Source organism: Artemia sp. Qi Xiang Cuo, chromosome 17, assembly GCF_049724085.1.
Source record: "Artemia sp. Qi Xiang Cuo chromosome 17, ASM4972408v1, whole genome shotgun sequence".
Classification (NCBI taxonomy): Eukaryota; Metazoa; Arthropoda; class Branchiopoda; order Anostraca; family Artemiidae; genus Artemia; species Artemia sp. Qi Xiang Cuo.
The window spans coordinates 58206394-58227349 of record NC_142810.1 but is presented as its reverse complement, the minus strand read 5'-3'; the positions used below and the strand labels follow the sequence as shown (position 1 = coordinate 58227349).

At 35.6% G+C, this 20956-nt stretch overlaps 1 protein-coding gene across 3 annotated transcripts in view; it reads right to left on the bottom strand.

Moving 5' to 3' along the window:
• The window catches only part of PolD2 (DNA polymerase delta subunit 2), a 168249-nt gene that overhangs the window by 114305 nt on the left and 32988 nt on the right, over window positions 1–20956 (bottom strand). For all 3 annotated transcript variants that reach the window (XM_089103041.1, XM_089103042.1, XM_089103043.1), the window contains exons 5-7: window positions 17125–17403; window positions 10100–10227; window positions 2341–2433 (exon numbers count right to left, since the gene is read on the bottom strand). In XM_089103041.1, the coding sequence (XP_088959167.1) occupies window positions 2341–2433; window positions 10100–10227; window positions 17125–17403 (500 nt within the window). The remainder of the gene's footprint in view (window positions 1–2340; window positions 2434–10099; window positions 10228–17124; window positions 17404–20956) is intronic.

Below are 20956 nucleotides of genomic sequence, written 5' to 3'. Positions count from 1 at the left end.
TGCAATTCAGTCATTGTTTGCATATAGCATTTGTTAAGGGAAAGGGGGGCATGTTTGAACTTTGGTGTCTAAAAAACAAAGGGCATTCAGGTGAAACTTTCAGAGAATATTGAGGGGAGTATTGAATTAAATGAAAACACACTATGTGCATGCAGGTTGCCAAAAGGGCATAGCTCAGGAATGATAGAGAATATAAAGATAGGGAATTTTAATTCAGATGAACTGAATTAAAACACACTGTGTGCATGCAGATTGTCACAAAGGCGTATCAGCAATATCTTAGGAATGGTTGAAGTTGGAAGACGAAACTTCGAAGGTTAGTTGAACTAACCAAAAGGCAATATTTGCCTGCTACTACTATGATTACTGTTACTACTACTAGCACTGCTACTTATGATACAAAAGCTAATGGTATCAATGTGAAAATTTCAGGGACTCTTGAAAAAGTGTTGAACTATATCAAAACACACTTATGTGCATGCAGGTTGTCAAAAGAAGGTGTGGGCAATACCCCAAGAACTATTATGGTATTAAGTTGAAAGTTCCAGAGTGTTTTGAGAGGAATGTTGTAAAAAAAAGGTAGTATGTACATACTGCTACTAATGCTACAGCTATTGCTAATATTGAAGCTAACAGCATTAAGGTTAAGCTTTAACGGAATGTTTAGGTGGATTATGAACTATATCAAAACACACAATGAGCATGTAGATTTTCAAAAGGGTGTACCAACTTTACCTCTGAAAACAAATTGAGTATTAAGTTGAAACTTCTAGGGTTTTTTGTAACGGATTTTGAACAAACCAAAAAGCATTATGTATATACTACTACTACTACTACAACTAATACTCCGACCACTACTACTAGTACATCTGAAGCCAAGGGTATTACGGTTAACTTTCAGGAAATGTTGAGGAGAATGTAGAACCAAATTGAAAAACGCTTTTTGAATGCAGGTTTTTCAAAGGGCACAACAGCTATATCCAACGAACAGCTTAGAATATTTAGTTGAAACTGTTATTGCTTGTTGATTGAGATGTCAAACCAACCAAAAGGTACGATATGCATGCTACTACTACTTCTACTGCTACAACTAAGGCTAAGAATATTAAGGAAAAATCTTCAGGAAAAGATGAGGGATATGTTGAAGAATTAAATTAAAACGTGTTATGTATATGCAGACTGTCAAAAGGTCGTATCTCAAGAACAACTTAGAGTATTAGGTTGAATCTTCCAGGGCATGTTGAGGGGGTATGTTGAAACATAAAACTTGCACTTTGCGCATAGTAGTACAACTGGTAGTAGTATTATAACTACTGCTGTTAGTACTAACATTACCAAGGCTAATGCTATTAATGTGAAACTTTCAGAGACTGTTGAGGGGATGTTGGACTACATAAAACATACTATAATAGCATTTTTATGTGTAGAACATACTACATACTACGCGTATTTAGGTTATCAAAAGCATTAATAATCAATATCTCAGAAACAGCTTAAAGTATTAGGTTAAAACTATCAAGGTATGAGGAGGGATGTTGAACTAGACCAAAAAGGCACAGAGTGAATGCTATTACTGCTTACTACTAATACTACTACTACTACCACTAATACTACTCCTAATGCTCCTACTATTACTTCGGCGACTATACGCTTGATCTTTTGCTTTTTCGTTAAAAAAAAGGCACAAGGACATCACTAAAAACAACGTTACTTGATGTTACTTGGCCCACATAGGGTAGAGCTGTTTATCAAGATGAGGGCGCTTTCAACCTCCTGGTTAAGATTTAGACCAAAAAATCAAGTTAACAAAAGGTTAATCAAGGACCAAAAGGTTAGAAATCAAGTTGCTATCAAGTTCCCCTTATTTGGTATTCTGATTTGCTTAAAAACCACTTTTGACTCTTAAAAGGGCCATTCCTTCTATACGAAGCAGTCAGAAGAAAAAAGAAAACACAAAAAAGATACACAGAGGAAACAAACTTCTTTACAAGTACCCCCCAGCTGGGGCATTTGATTTAGTTATTGTCACGGTACTTGTTATGGTTAAACCCCCTCCCCTGGATACGGCCTTGCCTACAACGTAGTTTTTCCGATGAGCCTAATTCTAATTGTTTCCGAATACAGATAGCTTAACCTGTTTTTTTTTCAGATCTTGCAGATCAAAATTCTTTATTGTGTTCAGTATAATTAACAAGTACTACTGTCACGTTGACGTTATATTACAACTTTAAAGCTTATAAAAATGCAACATTTTTTTTGTCTTGAAAGAAGCTATGTTCTATCTTTTCGTTCAAATATACTACCTGATTCAACAGAGAAAACTACTAAGGGGAGACATACCTTTTGAAACATACATCTATACAGAGGTTGCTGAGGCAGGAGGTAGTTGGCAGGATCTTGCTCGCCTGGCATTAAATCTAAGTCCACACCTGACTAAAAAAAGAACAAAATTAGATTTAATATTTCTAAAGCACTAATAACAATGACGTCAATTTACAGTGAATTGCGGGGGGGGGATCTAAATGTGCTTTGAAAATCTAGAGGGAAAGGGCTATTTTTCAATTTTTACGATGAAAATACCAAAAAAAGTAATTTTTCAAAATCTAGGAGAGGCAAGTGTCCCCCGCCTCCCCTTTCCACCTAATTGACACCATTGACTAAAACACTGAAATCAATTACACGGAAGGAAATAAAACAATTTAACAGCAGGGTGCAGGGGGCTCGGATAAAAATAAAAAGGCTTATTGTAGAGAAAAAAAAAACAGTTTTCATAAGTTGAAGTCTTTTGTCAAATTTTCACTGGAGGAAAGGAGATTTATGTAGAGCATGATCAGATTGAGGTGTTTTTAGAGGGAATAGAATGAGGAGGGAGGGATTAATAAGGGTAGTTTTTATAGAAGAGGATGAGTTTCTTTTTTATTTTAGAGGGGGAATATCTTTATAGTGACTAGGAGTATTTATAGGAGGGGACAGTTCTTTTTTTATATTAGAGGGTGAGTATCTTTATGTCGTAAGGAAAGATTTAAGGGAAATGGGAACTTCTTGGGAGGGTGTAAAGAGAGGCTTTAAATATACTGGGATGGAGGAGGAATGAGTGCTGCTGTGCTGGCCTCATGCAGCTAAGTGCAAGTGATGTTAGTAGTAGTAGTATATTTATACCTTTTCTGGTACTTCTCGGTTTGAGTAGTGTGAAGTTACGGTATTATATGACTATATCCCTTTACAATATAAAGCTGAAATTCAGCCGATTTATCAGAAAATTGCCAGTAATTCAGAAAAATAAACCTTTCGGCATTTCAAAGCAGCACTACTCATAGAAAATAAAGAAAATGCAGATTAGATTTTAAAAGTAATCGTATTTATTACCCGTTTACGGGATTAGAAGACTAAGAAATGGAGACAAGAACAAAACACAAAATTAAGTTTATACAGCTTTGTTCTCAACGATAATGATGTATATTCATTATGAGAAATCTACGCCCAGTCAGATTCGAACATATCCTCGTACCCTCAGTCAGGAGTTCCCGTAGTATTGGCAAGCTTCTTTTCTCGGAGTAATGGTGACACATCAGAAGAACATGAATTGCATCCAATTGACACTGACTGAACACACAGAACTTTATTATCATAATTCGTTGGGCTCATAATTCGCTGTGCATATTAGAAGATCATGACTTGCATCCAATTAATACTGACTGAACACACAGAACTTTATTATCATAATTCGTTGGGCTAATAATTCGCTGTGCATATTAGAAGATCATGACTTGCATTCAACTGATACTGACTGAACACACAGAACTTTATTATCATAATTCGGTGTGCTCATAATTCGTTATTTTTCGTTGTGCATATTAGAAGAACATGACTTTCATCCAACTATCATAATTCGTTGTGCATATTAGAAGAACATGACTTTCATCCAACTATAATAATTCGTTGTGCATATTAGAAGAACATGACTTGCATCCAACTGATACTGACTGAACACACAGAACTTTATTATCATAATTCACTGTGCTCATAATTCATTATTTTTCGTTGTGCATATTAGAAGAACATGACTTGCATCCAACTATCATAATTCGTTGTGCTCATAATTCGTTGTGCATATTAGAAGAACATGACTGCTTCCAATTATCATAATTCGTGTTGAACTATATTACAGAACTTTATTATCATAATTTGTTGTCTTCATAATTCGTTATTTTTTGTTGTGTATACTAGAAGAACATAACTTGCATCCAACTATCATACTTCGTTGTGCTCATAATTCGTTATTTTTCGTTGTGATATTTGAAGAACATGACTTGCATCCAATTATCATAATTCGTTGTGCTCATAATTCCTCATAATTCGCTGTGCATATTAACAGATCATGAGTTGCATCCAATTAATACTGACTGAACACATAGAACTTTATTATCATAATTCGTTGCGCTCATAATTTGTTATTTTTCGTTGTGCATATTTGAAGAACACGAATTTCGTTCAACTATCATAATTCATTTTGCTCATAATTCATTGTGCATGTTAGAAGAACATGACTTGCATCCAACTGATACTGACTGAACACACAGAACTGTATTATCATAATTCGTTGCGCTCATAATTTGTTATTTTTCGTTGTGCATATCAGAAGAACATGACTTGCATCCACCTATCATAATTCGTTATGCTCATAATTCTTCAAAATTCGTTGTGCATACTAGAAGAACATGACTTGCATTCAACATTACTCGTTGTGCTCAGAATTCGTTATTTTTCATTGTGTATATTAGAAGAACATGACTTGCATCCAATTATCATAATTCGTTATGAACTACATTACAGAACTTTATTATCATAATTCGTTATTTTTCGTTGTGCATACTAGAAGAACATGACTTGCATCCAACTACCATACTTCGTTGTGATCATAATTCGTCATAATTCGTTGTGCTCATAATTCGTTATTTTTCGCTGTGATATTCGAAGAACATGACTTGCATCCAATTATCATAATTCATTATGCTAATAATTCGTCATAATTCGTTGTGCATATTAGAAGAACATGACTTGCATCCAACTGATACTGACTGAACACACAAAACTTTATTATCATAATTCGTTGTGCTCTAAAATTTGAAATTAATTTCGGGCTACAAGTATTCAATAATGTGACTGCGTTTCAAAGTTAAATTGAACTTTTAACATTAAATAATGTTAAATACTTTCAACGATTTACGAGTTTTCTTGAAAACGACGTCGAAATCGGTAATTTGTGGAAATATGGAATTTTATTGGTTAGTATATTGTGTAAATTTGTGAAACCTTATTATCCCGAATCTCTTTGTTTTTAAAAAATGTTTCATCATTTATTCCTGTATTTCCTTCATTATTATTATTTATCTATTACCCACAACAGATACAGACACTGCGGAGTGAAGATGAAAAGACAAATGAATAAAAAAACAAAGGAAAACAAATAAATAAGAAACACAAACATATTGCACCAAAGGAATGATCAAGTGACAATCCGAATTGCTGCAAACATTAATTACTTACATTTTATTGCCACTATTATAGTCTATGTAATTATTTTGCTGTTACTGTAGGCTTGCTATTTCAAAATAACGGGAAAATTATGTTGTTAAAAAACCCTGTCAGATTTAGGTCTAGAAACAAAGGAAAAATGGTAGTCTGATGCCATATTATGAATATCTTAAAATTGTTATCCAATATCATGAGATTTTTGTGGAGGGAATCGGGGGGGTTAGCAAAAAAGAGGATGGGAGGGAGGTTATATTGAAATGAGCCTCCTCCCAAGTTTCTATGACCAGCCTTCCATGTGAAGTGGCCGGAAACAAGTATTTTTCGCCCTAATTCGGCCCTTTGCCGGGCCCATTTCGTGAGGCACCAAATTTTTTCCTATTTTTCTGTCTGCATTGGGATTTCCTAAGCCCAAGACTTACGGATATAATTTTCGAGCCAATTAGTCAACAATAGTCTTGCATTACAGGTAGTCTGAGGCCTAGAATCAATTTCACCAATAGAATCAATCAATAGAATCAGTCAATAGAATCAATCAATGGAACCACAATAGAATCAATCAATAGTTCATCAATAGAATCAATCAATAGAATCATCAATAGTATCAATCAATAGAATCAATCAATAGTTCATCCATAGAATCAATCAGTAGAATCAATCAATAGTATCATACAATAAAATCAATCAATACAATCATCAATAGAATCAATCAATAGAATCAATTAATAGAATCAATCAATAGTTCATAAATATAATCAATCAATAGAATCAATCAATACAGCAATCAATAGAATCAATCAATAGTTCACCAACAGAATCAATCGATAGAACCATCAATAGAATCAATCAATAGAATCATCAATAGAATCAATCAATAGAATCAATCAATAGAACCATCAATAGAATCAATCAATAGGTCATCAATAGAATAAATCAGTAGAATCATCAATAGAATCAATCAATAGAATCAATCGATAGGATCATCAATATAATCAATCAACATAATCAATCAATAGAGCAATCAATAGAATCAATCAATAGTTCATCAACAGGATCAACCAATAGAACCATCAATAGAATCAATCAATAAAATAAATCAATAGTTCATAAACAGAATCAATCAATAAAATCAACCAATAGTTCATCAACAGAATCAATCAATAGAATCAATCAATAGAACCATCAATAGAATCAATCAATAGTTCATCAATAGAATCAATCAGTAGAATCATCAATAGAATCAATCAATAGAATCAATCAATAGAATCAATCAATAGAATCAATCGATAGAATCATCAATAGAATCAATCAATAGAATCATCAATAGAATCAGTCAATAGAATCAATCAATAGTTCATCAATAGAATTAATTAGTAGAATCAATCAATAGCATCAAACAATAGAATCAATGAGCAGATTCAATCAATAGAATCAATCTAGCAACCAATAGTTCGGTTGTAGCCAGGTTGGATTGGAGACAGTGTTGGTTGGAGCCACGATAAATTTGAAACTGAGTTCAATTCGAAAACAAAGTACATAGTTGCGATAGTGTTCCCCCGTTTTTGGTAAACGAAGCAAATTTTTTCAGACTCACAACTTTTGTTGGATAACTTTAAACTATTGAATTAGACTTAAATTACTGATACAGACAACACTTACAGAATTTTATTTTAAGAGAAAAAGGAGGAAATTATTATCATTATTTATTTTTCACCCACACTATACAAAAGTATAAAACGTGGAATAATACATTATAAAACATATACAAATAAATAAAGAAACCACAGATAGTAAATACACAGAAAACACTAATAGAGTAAGAAAAAAATAGAGAGAAAAAAACTCACAACTGAAAGAGCCTAATTAGCCTGTGATCTCGAGAAATATGGAAACAAGCTATACTTCAGAGCTTTCTGTGCAGTAATTCTATTTTCTCAGTAATATCAAAAACCAGAAATTTTCTAAAAAGAAACTGGTTTTCCGACCAAGGTGGTAGAAACAAAAAAAAATTCCAAAATATAAAATAATTAATCCGGAATCTTTTTAAATCTTTTTTCTTAAGAATGAGAAAAATTCCACAAGCGAACAGGATAGAGTGGTCACTGACAGTTGAGCAGAGCTTGGCCAAAGGACGTCTGTTATACTTCTTGGCGTATTCTAACTGAACTTTCTTATTAATATCTGTGATTGTGCGCTGTAGCAGGCTTGGGATACTATTAGTAATAGAAATACTTAGCCGTCAGAGAGAATCTACGAGAGGGATAGCAATACCCTTATGTTGAAGGGGAGAACTAGAAACTTTGTTAAAGGGAGAAATTCAAATTTATCTACGTTAAGAGAAAGTCCAATAATCAAGAAAGAAGTACTTACAAGAGAAACGATATTCTCTCTAGTTATCAATGCTATGAAGGCAAAAATGTGATTGCCTTGTTTTTCAAGTTATAGTCAATCTTATAGTTAACGGGTTTACGACGATGAAGGTCCATATTTTATTTCGATTTGACATCAAGTCATACTTGAGGGGATTCAAACTTCTCAAAAATCCCAAAAACGTGGTTCCATAATAAAAATTCGTTATTCTACTGAATCCATGTAATAGTCGCTATTTCCAAATTATCGGTGACTAAGAAATTTCTTCCTCATACAGTTCTTTTGAAAACACAATTTAAAATTTTCGGTCAACACGGACCTCAGTTGGCTCTTTACTAGGTTGCTGCTACTGTTAAAACCACGATGGGTTAGGATTTTAATTTCAATAGTGTAATTTTACATTTCTTAGCCTTCTCCACTTTAGAGGTGGCACCAAAGCTTGTCATCTTTTGTGCCATACGGCACCTTACTTTGTCATTATCAAGTCAAGTTCACAAAAAGCACACAAAAGCATTAGCTTTCAAATGAACCACAATTTATCTCTCGACGATCTTCAGTAAACTGCTACCACTGGCTAGAGAGACACTGGCTAGAGAGACACTGACTAGAGAGATTTTTATTTTTATTTTTCAAGATGGGGGAAGAAAGCTGTAAACCTCCATTTTATGGTTTTCAACGGTGGTAACGATAATGGTGTATTTTTTAATTTCAGTTTAATGTTATACTTGAGGGTTAAAGGGTCTTTTTTTAAATTCTCAAAATTACAATCAGATATCATTACTCTATTCAATGTCAATAATAGTTATTATTTCTGAATTGTCCACTGGTTAATATTTCTAAATAGACACTTCCCCGGAAAACACACTTTCAAACTTTTGGTCACTACGGGCCACTGTATATAAATTATATACAGTATAATCACGACTCAGTAATATTTGGCTACTAAAGTCTTAGGGCGTATAAAACCTCCGCCCATATACTCGTACTCTTGATGTGCCATCAGCGGTCCAGTGCATATTACCCTCGAATACGTATTTTGGCAGAAACTTTCTTAAAATGCCATTGAAACAAACTCGAGACTATGAAACCTACTTGTAATTTCTAAAAAAAACATCTAATAATAACATTACACTACTAATTACCGATTTTTATATATGTATTGGAATAGATTAATTTAAAATTAGATTCTTTAAAATTTAGTGTTACAAAGGCGATGCCAAGTTTCGCGTTCAAGAGAAATCTGACTTATCTACCTGTGAAAAAATCTAATGTCGCTTGTCTTTTAACGTTTTGCCAAGCACTTGCATCTCGGTCCAGCTTTATATAATGGTTGAAATAGGGAATGATTCTACTTTATATATGTATTTACAGTGCTATGGCCAGTGGTTTATCTTAACTATGCACCCATCGTGGGTGACCTTCCCCACTTCCTGACTGACTGACCTGACTTCCCCTGACTGACTGAACTGACTTCCCCTGACTGACTGACTGACCTGACCATCCTGACTGACCTTCCCAACTTTGGAAGTGCAACCAAGGATAGGGATTTGTTGTGCCATATGGTACTTTACTCTGGCACTATCAAGACAAATTTCTAAAGAAGCATGTGGTCAGTGTTCATCAGTTCATCAGTCAAATCAGCGTTACCCATTCAAAAAACAATTCTCTTTTTTTTCAAGATGGCAGGGGGGACTATATGCCTCTAGTTTAAAGTTTTAAACAAGTGCAATCTCAATGGCGTATTTTTCATTTAAATTTAACGTCATTTTGAGGGGTTTCACGCTCTTTTTCGAAATTCTCGAAAAAAAAACGTAATTAGATATTATTACTCCATTGAATTTATTTATGAATCGTTGTTCATTGGTAAATGTTACTCAATAGACATTTTCCTAGAAAACGTGCTTTCAAACTTTCGATCACTATAACCAGTGGTTTATCTTAACTATAAAGGAATCATGAGAAAACTAAAACACAATGCGAGGTTTGCAAAACTAAACTAAAAAATTTTATAACTAGAAATATGCAAAATTAAACTCTAATCAGGCTAAACAATTAACAAGTTATTTCTCCACCACCACCTGTCATTATACATATTTTATCCCTTTTTTGTATGGACATTTAAAAAACATGAATTATTTTTACAACACTAAATATAGATAAGCAATCAGCAAATAGAAGAAGTGGAAGAAAAACTTACGGCAAGTTGTACAAGATGTGCATCCAGATTTTTCATAGCATCAACAGTTCCGGCTTGGGTATTTTTAAGAAGATACTGTGCCTTTTCCAGCACACTTCTATCCTTTGTTTGAGCACTCAGTGAGTCACCTAAAAAAATTACTTTTTTTTAAAGTTTATTATTATTATATACTATTATTTTAACTATATTTTCATTTATTTTATTTTAATTTTCTTATATTAACTGGCAAGGGGCAGTTTTTTGGGAGAAGGGGTAAGGGGTGATTATACCCCCTAAATTTAATAAAAATGCCTTTATTGATATTTTATTTTAAAAAATTATCGAAAGAACAGAATCCCCCCCACTGGATTTTGAAAATTACCTTGTTTGGCACTTATTAATTAAATGAAACACACCCAAGAAGGGAAGTTAGGTAAATATTAATGAAATATAACCTTCATATTATCTTTAGCTTATATAATAATATGATTCAGACTATTTATTTGCACATTAAGAGGGGCGTGGGGGTAAAGTTTCTGGACAGTGCCTTCAACCTAACTTAGCCCCCTACCCGCCCCTAATGTACAAATATACAGCCCAAATTATATTTTTCTGAGATTTTTTTATACCTTCATAAAAAAATCCATGCCTCCTCCTACATTTTCGTGAGCTGCCCCCTCCCCCCCTGTGAGGGGCACGTAATTTATGAATTTATTCTATTATTATTCTACTGTAATTTTTTTTTTGTCTTACCATGATAGTCAGCATCTGGCATTTGAATTCACAGAAGTTGATCAAAAGACATTTTAGGCCTTTCTAAACCAATTCAGCTTTTTCTTTCCATCGTTTAAGCAGATGGATAAGAAATTATCTAATAGGAACAATAACAAATTATCCAAGAAGTAACTAAAAGTGTTAGCCTACATTAGGAAAGACATTTTGACAAAAGAGCTCTTTGAAGGGAATTAACTCTTTTTCGAAGTCTTTAAATAAATAGGGGGGGGGGGGTAAGATAGATATATATAAATAGTTATGGCACATGGGAAGCAATACCTAAGAATAAGATTTTGAGATCAGTCATATGAACATCGGATTTATTGTGATAAATTAATATCTGGTTTTATTCAGTTTTATATGTTCTTTTATGGCTTTTTATGTATTTTTCTACGAGAAATCACTGAAAAGCACCAAGGCCAGTGAAAAAGAAATCTGACTGTTTGAAATAAAAAAAACAAACACTTTACACGAATACATAAATCATAACTAATGAGGGGAAAAATTTGAAAATTCAATTTGTAAAGAAAAATTGATAAGCAATTGTGAACTTTTAAAGGAAGCCAAGGGCGCCAAATTTGAAAATAAGGAACGTGGAAGAGAAACCAGCAACAATGTCCTACGGTAGTGCAGTGGGTTTGATACCACTCACATTTGAACTGAGCTCATCAGTTCAAAATTTTACTATAATTTTAATGTTTATTTTCAATATTAGGTACAAAAGAAAATATTTGTAATAAAATTGGTTTTCAGTAAAGCGCCAAAATTGATTGCAAAAAATTTCAAGTTTTTAAAAATTCTTTATTTCAACATCAAACTTAAAAATAAAAATCAAATATTCATCAAAGTATCAAAACTGATATAAAAGTAACAATATCAAAGGGAAAAAACGGGTTTGTGTCCACCTCGGACTTTTTATTATCTGATGTTTGAACTATTTTTCACAAATTCGCTATCTAAAAATTTTTATCGGATGGGTTTGGGGAAAAGGGGCGTGGGGGGACTAGATTAAGCTTCGGTCTGTTTTGACTCTCCAAAAATGAACTAGAACTTTCTATTCTCCATGAAATAAACCCTCTCTGAAGCTTATGCGATTATCCCTTCTACAAAAACAACATATATCCCCCGAGTATTACTTATAAGACCTATCCCTGGGCCCTGGGGGGCTGCATCGACCCAGGAGTTTTAATATGAGATGGTTGAACTATTTTTTTTAACAAAATGATCACCCAAAATTGGTATCAGATGGGTTTGCCCATCCAATACACCCAAAGGCGTGTAGGGCGGGAAGGGTTAGTTGCCCTCCGATCTTTTTTCACTCTGATAAAATGAACTACAACGTTTAATTTCCATTCAAATGAACCCTCTCTGAAGTTTATACGAGCATACCTTCCATAAGAACCATATATACCCCCAGAGCAATACTTACAACGCCTGCCCCAGCCCTGGGGGGGGGGGGGCTGTCTCGACACAGGAGTTTTTCTTATCTGACCTTTGAACTATTTTTAACGAAATGACCATACATAAAGGAGTTTTTGTTATATGATCTTTGAACTATTTTTAACAAAATGGCTACCTCAAATTGGGGGGGGGGGCAGTTGACCTCTGATCACTTTTGACTCTTAAAAAGGGCACTAGAACTCTCGATTTTCAATCGAATGAGCCCCCTTTGAAGTTTAAACGACGAACCCTTCTATATGAAGTGCCTCTGGGAAAAAAAAATGGAGTGTGGGCGGAGGCTAGCTACCCTCCGATCACTTTTGAATCTTAAAAAGTGAATTACAACTTTCAATTTCCAATCAAATGAGCTCTCTAGGAAGTTTATACGAGCATCCCTTCCATAACAACCATATATGTCCCCACGGCATAATTTACGACGCCTGCCCCCGGACCCTTGAGGGTTGTGACGACACCTGAGTCTTTGTTATCTGACTTGTGAGCAATTTTTAACTTAATGGTTATCTCAAAACTTGTATTGGATACATTTGGGGAAAAAGGGGCGCGGCTGGGGGGGGGGGGGGCTAGTTGCCCTCCAATCTCTTTTTACTCTAAAAAAATGAACTAGAACTTTAAATTTCCAATCAAATGAGCCATCTCTGAATTTTTTACGAGCATCCCTTCAACAAGAACCATATATTCCCCCAAAACATGACTTACAACACCTGCCCTAGGGGCCTTGGGGGGCTGTGTTGACCCCTGAGTTTTCTTTATATGGTCTTTGAACTATTTTAAAAAAAGCTATCTCAAAGGTCTTATCGGATGGGTTTGAGGAAAAAATTGCATGGAGCGGGGGGGGGCTAGCTGCCCTCCAATCTCTTTTCACTCTTAAAAAATAAACTAGAACTTTCCATTTCCAATCAAATTATCCCTCTTTGAAGTTAATACGAGCATCCCTTCCATAAGACCCATATATGCCCCCAGGGCATAACTTACGACTCCTGTCCCTGGGACCTGGTGGGTTGTGTCGACAACATAATTTTTGTTATATGACCATTGAACTATTTTCAACAAAATAGTTATCTTAAAATTTTTATTGGATGCATTTGGAAGAAAAGGGTTTGGGGGCGGGGAAGCTGCTTACCCTCCAATATCTTTTGACACTTAAAAAGTGAACTAGAACTTTCAATTTCCAATCAAATGAGTCCTCTCTGAAGTTTATACGAGCATTCCTTCCATTAGAACCATATATGCCTCCAAGGCATAACTTAGAACCCTTGCCCCTGAAGACTGTAGGGGGAGTGTTCTACTTAAAGACAAAATTTCCAAAAATTTCAACTGCGTTGAACAAAATGGCTACCTCAAAATTTTTATTGGATATGTTTGGGGAAATGGTGGGCTTGGAAGGGGTGTCAATTGTCCTAAAATCACTTTCGACTATTAAAAAGGGAACTAGCCCTTTAAATTTCAAATGGAATGCACCCTTTCTGAAGTTTCTAAAACAACGTTATCTATACGAAACCTTATATGCCCCCAGGGCATAACTTACAACCCTCGCCCTGAGATCTGTGGGGCAGTTGACATCCTCAAAGACCTAATTTCTAGAACTTAAAACTACGTTTAATAAAATGCCTATCTCAAAATTTTGATTGGATGTGTTTGGGGGAATGATGGGCGTGGGGGGGGGGGGGCGAGTTGCCCACCAATCACTTACAACAATTAAAAAGGGCACTATCCCTTTTAATTTCAAAACGAGTGAGCCTTTTTTGAAGTTTATCTGACAACGCCTTCTAGAAAAACCTTATATGCCCCCAGAACATAACTTAAAACCCTTGCCCTGAGGGTTGTGGGGGAGTGTCCTCCTCAAAAACATATTTTCTATCTGGAAATCAACTACGCTGAACAAAATGGCTATCTCAAAATTTGGATTGGATGTGTTTGGGGAAATGATGGGCGTGGGGAGGGGGGCTAGTTGCCCTCCAGTCGCTTTCGACTTATTAAAAAGGGCACTAGCCCTTTGCATTTCCAATCGAATGAGCCTTTTTTGAAGTTTCTACGACAATGCCTTCTTCAAAAACCTTATATGCCCCCAGGGCATAACTTAAAACCCTTGCCCTGAGGGTTGTGGGGAATTGTCCTCCTCAAATATCTATTTTCTATCTGGAAATCAGCTACGCTGAACGAAATGGCTATCTTAAAATTTTGAGTGGCTGTGTTTGGGGGAATGATGGGCGTGGGGGGGGGCTAGTTGCCCTCCAATCACTTTCGACTATTAAAAAGGGCACTATCCGTTTGAATTTCCAATCGAATGAGAATTTTTTGAAGTTTCTACGACAACACCTTCTAGAAAAACCTTATATTCCCCCAGGACATAACTTAAAACCCTTGCCCTGAGGGTTGTAGGGGAGTATCCTCCTCAAAACATATTTTCTATCTGGAAATAAACTACGCTGAACAAAACGGCTGTATCAAAATTTTGATTGGATGTATTTGGGGAAAGGATGCGCGTGGGGGAGGGACTAGTTACCCTCCAATCACTTTCCACTATAAAAAAGTCAAATAGCCCTTTGAATTTGTAATTGAATGAGCTTCTTTTGAATTTTCTACGACAACACCTTCTTTAAACATCGTAAATTCCCCCAGGTTATAACTTAAAACCCTTGCCCTGAGGGTTGTGGGGGAGTGTCCTCCTCAAAAATATATTTTCTATCTGGAAATCAACTACACTGTACGAAATAGCTATCTCAAAATTTTGATTGGATGTGTTTGGGGAAATGATGGGGTGGGGGGGGGGCTAGTTGCCCTCCAATCATTTTCGACTATTAAAAAGGGCACTAGAACTCTCGATTTCCAATCGAATGAGCCCCCTTTGAAGTTTCTACGACGACCCCTTCAAAATGAAGTGCCTCTGGGAAAAAAAATAATAAATAAATACTAAAACATTGGAGCCGTATGTCCTTTACTATAGGCAACGCTACAGCGTTGCCTCTGAAAGCCACTAATGATATTTAGTGATCCAGAGACATTAAATATCATGAATACAATTTTGGCTGTGGCACTCCCGGCGAGTGATGCGTCAAAGCTGATGGCCATCACTTCGAAACTTGGGCGAGCCAACAAATTTTCACGAAAAAGAGGCCTGAATGAGAAAAGACATATTAGCTAGACTTTACCAGTCAATCTTTCTCCCTTTGTTTAAAATTCCAGCAGTAATCTGAAATAGTTATTGCGTTCTTTTTCTTCTTAAAATAAGCCAATTCAAAGGGCACATATGCCCAAACAAAGGGCACATCTTCTCAAATAAAAGGGCAAACACATATAATTTTTACTTGGTTTCCCTCAAGCACTCGTAATACGATTTAGAGGTTAAATTAAATTTGCAACTCCAACTCTTTTCACATTCAGTTAGTATTAATTTCAGAACCCTTTTGTAACCTAAATTTGTAACAAAAAGAACTGCCACCAGTGGGATTTGAACCCTGAACATTCTAACTAATAGTCGGTTCTGGTATTTAATGATAGGTAAATTGGAGATAATCGAAATAGTTTTTAAGGAGTTTGTTACACGAACTTCTGTTCATCATAAAAAAAAACAGAAACTTCAACTTCTATTGAAGTTTCTATTGAAGAAACTTCAATTTCAATTTCTTCAATTTTCAATTCCTTCAATTTCTACTTGGTTTCCCTCAAGCACTCGTAATACGATTTAGAGGTTAAATTAAATTTGCAACTCCAACTCCTTTCACATTCAGTTAGTATTAATTCCAGAACCCTGACTCCAACGCAAAACCACGGTTTGATATCGAGACAGCTCCTGGTTTTTAATAATTATTTAATGTATCTTGAAAATTTATTTCGTGGCATTTGTTTTGTTTCTTACAGCTGCAACGCCAAAACACATAAAAAAATTATACCCTCTCTAACTTCTTGTAGAACTCATTTATACTCCGGAATACAGTTCAAAGCCTTAACTTCTTAAAACTCCGACATCTTTAAAATAAAATTAGTTTTAATTCCGAATACATGACTCCAATCCCAAAAACCTGCATTAGTATTGGAACAGGTACTGCTTTTTATTAACAGCTGGTACCTCCGATTCCGAATCGAACAGACATCAGTTATAATCCTTGCTCAACTTCAGAGCCTTGATTTCTAACAACTCTGAATTCTTTATCATCAACCTATTATTAATTCCGATTTCCAAACTCCAATCTTAAAATCTCTTGTTCACTATCCAAATAGCTCCTACTTTTCAATATAAGTGTGTATTCCTGACTCTGAACCTAAAGTGACCTGAGTTAGGCGTCCGACCAGACTCAAAAGTCACAATCTCTAACGACTCCAACTTTATGAAAATAAAGTTAGTTTTAACTCCGAATATGCAACTTCAGTCCCCAAAATCTGCATTAATACTGGAACAGGTGCTGCTTTTTATTAACAGTTTGTACTTCCGACTCCGAAACAAGCAAACGATTTCGACTCCTTTAACATCAACCTATCATTAATTCATGTTTCCAAATTCTAGCCCCAAAGCCACTTGTTTAATATAAAAACAACTCCTGCTTTTCAACACAAGTTTGCATTCCCGACATAACCTAAAGCATCCTGAGTTTTACTACCGGCTCAAAAAGTCACTATCTCAAACGACTCCAGTTCTAATTTTGCTAACAACTTGTACCTCCATCTCCGAATCGAACTGACCAAAATTATAATCCTTAATCGACACCTGAGCCTTGCTTTCTATTGAATCTCAATTTTTAACGATTAATTTAGCATTAATTCCGGATCCCCAACTCCCAGACACAGGTTTAGTTTGAGAAAAAAAATGTACTTACCTGCTATAATAACACGAACCACTTTTGTTACATCTTCTTGCGTACTCTCTGTTCCCAATTGACCAATCAAGAAATCTGTCATCATTTGCAAAGCTAATAGCGATCCAGCCTCCTCACTTGATTTAGATCCACTAATATTCAGGCCCGAAATAAACGCCACATATTTGCTTGTTTTAGAAAATGGCCGAATTTCAGGATTTGGCAACCCAGCAAAACAGTAATCAGATACAATAAATTTTCCTTCTTCATCTTCATATCCACGGAGCGCACAGACAACACCTGAAAATAATTGTAAAGAAAATGAATAATGTACACTGAAATAATTGGATAATCTTATGGCATTAAATAGCGACAAAGCAACTTGTAGTTTTGTGAGGCTAATTTAATTTCAGGCCTTTTTGAAGTACGTTTCTTCATAAAGGTATTAAGATCAGAGCATTAATTAACGCTTAATCACATAAATACTTCCTTTAAAATTAATAATTAAAACCCCAAAATTCGGCCATTGATTACTGGATGATTTCCTTCAAAAGCATTTCGATTATCTCCAATTTACTTACCATTAAATACCAGAAGCGACTATTAGTTAGAATGTTCCGGGCTCAAATCCCACTGGTGGCAGTTCTTTTTGTTACAAATTTATATTGTTGTTTAATCTTCATTCATTGAAAAGAATGGAAGAAAAGCTCCGTGGCCTTTAAGAATGATATGACGGGGGGGGGGCATTTGTCAAAAATAGAAATTAGCCATTTCTATCATCTACAGGGTGCGATTTACTTATCATTCCCCGAAGTTGAAAAACAATTGAAAATCAAACCCCTGGACACTTTTGCAACATATTGTTTGTACATTAAAATCACAACCACCAGCTTTTTTAAAGGCCAGAATTGTGGAATTATTTGGACTCAGGGGCGCCAGTTCACGAAAATGTAAAGGGGAAGAATTTTGTCTGATTTTTTAAAAGCAAGATATGGAACATTTGTTCGAATATCTAAGGAGGGGGGAGGACAATTTTTTCCCGCTTTGATTTTTCTATGAACATAAAAAAATATATATTACAAAATCTAGGGAGGGCAATACGATCGAGGTTTTACAGTGATTTCGAATGTTAAAAACACTGTACTGCACAAGTGCCACACAAAGCAAGTGAAAGCCTTTTGGGAGTCATGGGACCTCCACCTTCGTAAAATTCAACTGCAAAAGTAAACTATCTTTTTTTAAAATTTTAAGTCCAGGGGGGGGGGGCTGATCGACTATCGTACACCATACTACATTCTCTCATAACGCACTAGTCTTCCAGTTTGAAAGACCCGCCATCAGTTGAACTCGAACCCGCAAAATCTCGAGTTTAAGCGGGTTCGAACGGCTTAATCTCGCCTAATGACGATGTGTCAAACGACATGGGCATCTAGCCAAGTGAAGTGGATTAGATATTTCACTGACAGGCATATACATACAAATTTATTTCAAATACAAATAATTATTTTAAATATAGGTATGCATCCACGCGCTTAATTTTGCTTTTCACACAGGATTTGATAAAGATTTTCTAATCCCTTTTTTGGAATGATAGTATTTTGTAAGCAGCAGTCATATAGTACCGCACATAATTCCATACATAGAATAAATATTATAATTATTCAATTATTTCCTTACCGTAAAAAAATCATCAGCTTAATTATTATTTCAAGTTATTTCAATTTATTTCAAGGTGGGATAAATAACAAACAACAACGAAAACCAAAAATAAAATAGAAAAACTGCTAAGAACAGGCAGTTTATGCCAGAAATATAGAACAGTATGAAACATTCATTTTCTTCTTCATATTTCATAGAGGGGAAATGGAACTTGTCAATAATAGAATTCCAATCCACAGCTTCTAGAATACTAGACTACCAACCTCAAGATTGACTAAATGTCAAACGACTGAGGAATCTAGGTAAGTAGGTTGGGGTACACATTTAACAGGTACGCTTGTGCGCATGAATTTATTTCAAGGAGGGGGGGGGGGTGTCGTTTCTAGCCAAATTCTGCAAGAAACAGAGAAAATTACGGGATACTTCTTTTCTTTTTTTATATTAGGATGGAAGGGGTATGTGCAAGACCTGCTAGACCTGCTATCAGTGGATTCCAAATATGCAGCCTCCAGACGGCGAGACGAGCTATCGTGGCCATGACTACATGTCAAAAATATCGACATCTAGGGAACAGCAGACTCATCACTGAGGTTGGACAAAAACCCCTATGAACAAAATACCTATTTCACCCTTCTAGCAAAAGCGGTTCGTATGTCTTCACCCCAATGTAAACGAAATCAAAAAGGAGAAAAAAAATCCCACAGTTAATATTGTTATTTTCACTTTTAGAACTGACTTTAGGATTTGGCTGGGTAATGCTAGATGGCGTTGGTTGCTTTATTTGGATACAAGCTTGAGTTTGCTCTATCACCAGTTCCCCGTACTCTTTGGTAACTAAATTCAGCTGTGTTAGTGCTAAATGGCACTAAAGAGCCAGATGCCAATCTAGAAAGATTGGGTAGTTTAAGCATACTGAATGAGTTCCAACATTGCATCAACCCCAGCAAATAGGTGAGTTGAGCAAAATATACAGGAGATGGAAAGGGTCAAGGATTCCCACAAGCGTCAGTTTACTATCATAGGAGAATAAGGGACATAAAAATCGAACTAGGTCCATTTACTTAGCTGAGTGGTAAGCACGCTAGACTTGAAATCTTTATCTGTGAGGACAGGGGTTCAAGTCCTTGTGTCACTGGTTATTTGGTTTGGAATGAGGGTCAGTGGTGCGACTCTGTAAGCCCAGCCAGAGTCAACCCGGCTCTAAATGGGTACCTGGAGATATCTGGGGAAGCTAAAAAGGAAGGGTGTGCGAAAGCAAAGGATGGCTTGCCCCCAGCCCCCCATTGCATTTCCCGGCTGAAGGGCCATAAAACGAAGATTAGCAACGTTGGTAAGGACTGTAAAGTCCAATGCCATTTTTTTACCTTTTTTACCATTCCCTTAGAATCTGTACCTTAAGGCAATAAAAGCTAAAGTATGCCAAGAGCCCTTTTCCATCACATTTTTTACAACCTTTTTTAGGGTAACTTGAATTCTATCTTTTGTTATCTCATCTACGCTGTAATCTGCAACATAGAAAACTACGCAAAATAACTAACTTCATCTATTCTTTGAAATATCATCCCGACCAACTAGCCACGCTGTTCACCATCTTCTGGATGTATTCAATGGAGCTCTAGAAAAAGGTCTTATTCCTTTAACGATCTTTGTCAACTTCAAAAAAGACTTCGACAATGTGGATTTTGAGTTGTTGCTGTGTAATTTAAGAAAGATGGTAAGTGCCAGTTAAGTATGATGTAATTATTGGTTGAAAATAAAACCCATCTCATCTCATCAGTGGTAATCCAAATATTTAGTTTGGTGTCTTCTTCATATGTTCACTCATTCATGTGAATTCAGCTCCCTATTGTTCTGGTGTCTTCTTCAAATGTTCACTCATTCATGTGAATTCAGCTCCATATTGTTCCATGAGCCAAATACTTAGTTTGGTGTCTTCTTCAAATGTTCACTCATTCATGTGAATTCAGCTCCCTATTGTTCAGGTGTCTTCTTTAAATGTTCACTCATTCATGTGAATTCAGCTCCCTATTGTTCCATGAGCCTTGCAACAGAAAGTTGGATCTTCTTATAAGGACAGCGAATCCTTGAAATACCAAAAAGTGCATTTTCAGGGCCAAACTTTCTGACTTATGCTAAGAATGGTAAGGTTTAGGTGATAAAGTTAAGGTAATAATGGTAAGGTTCCCTCTTACCA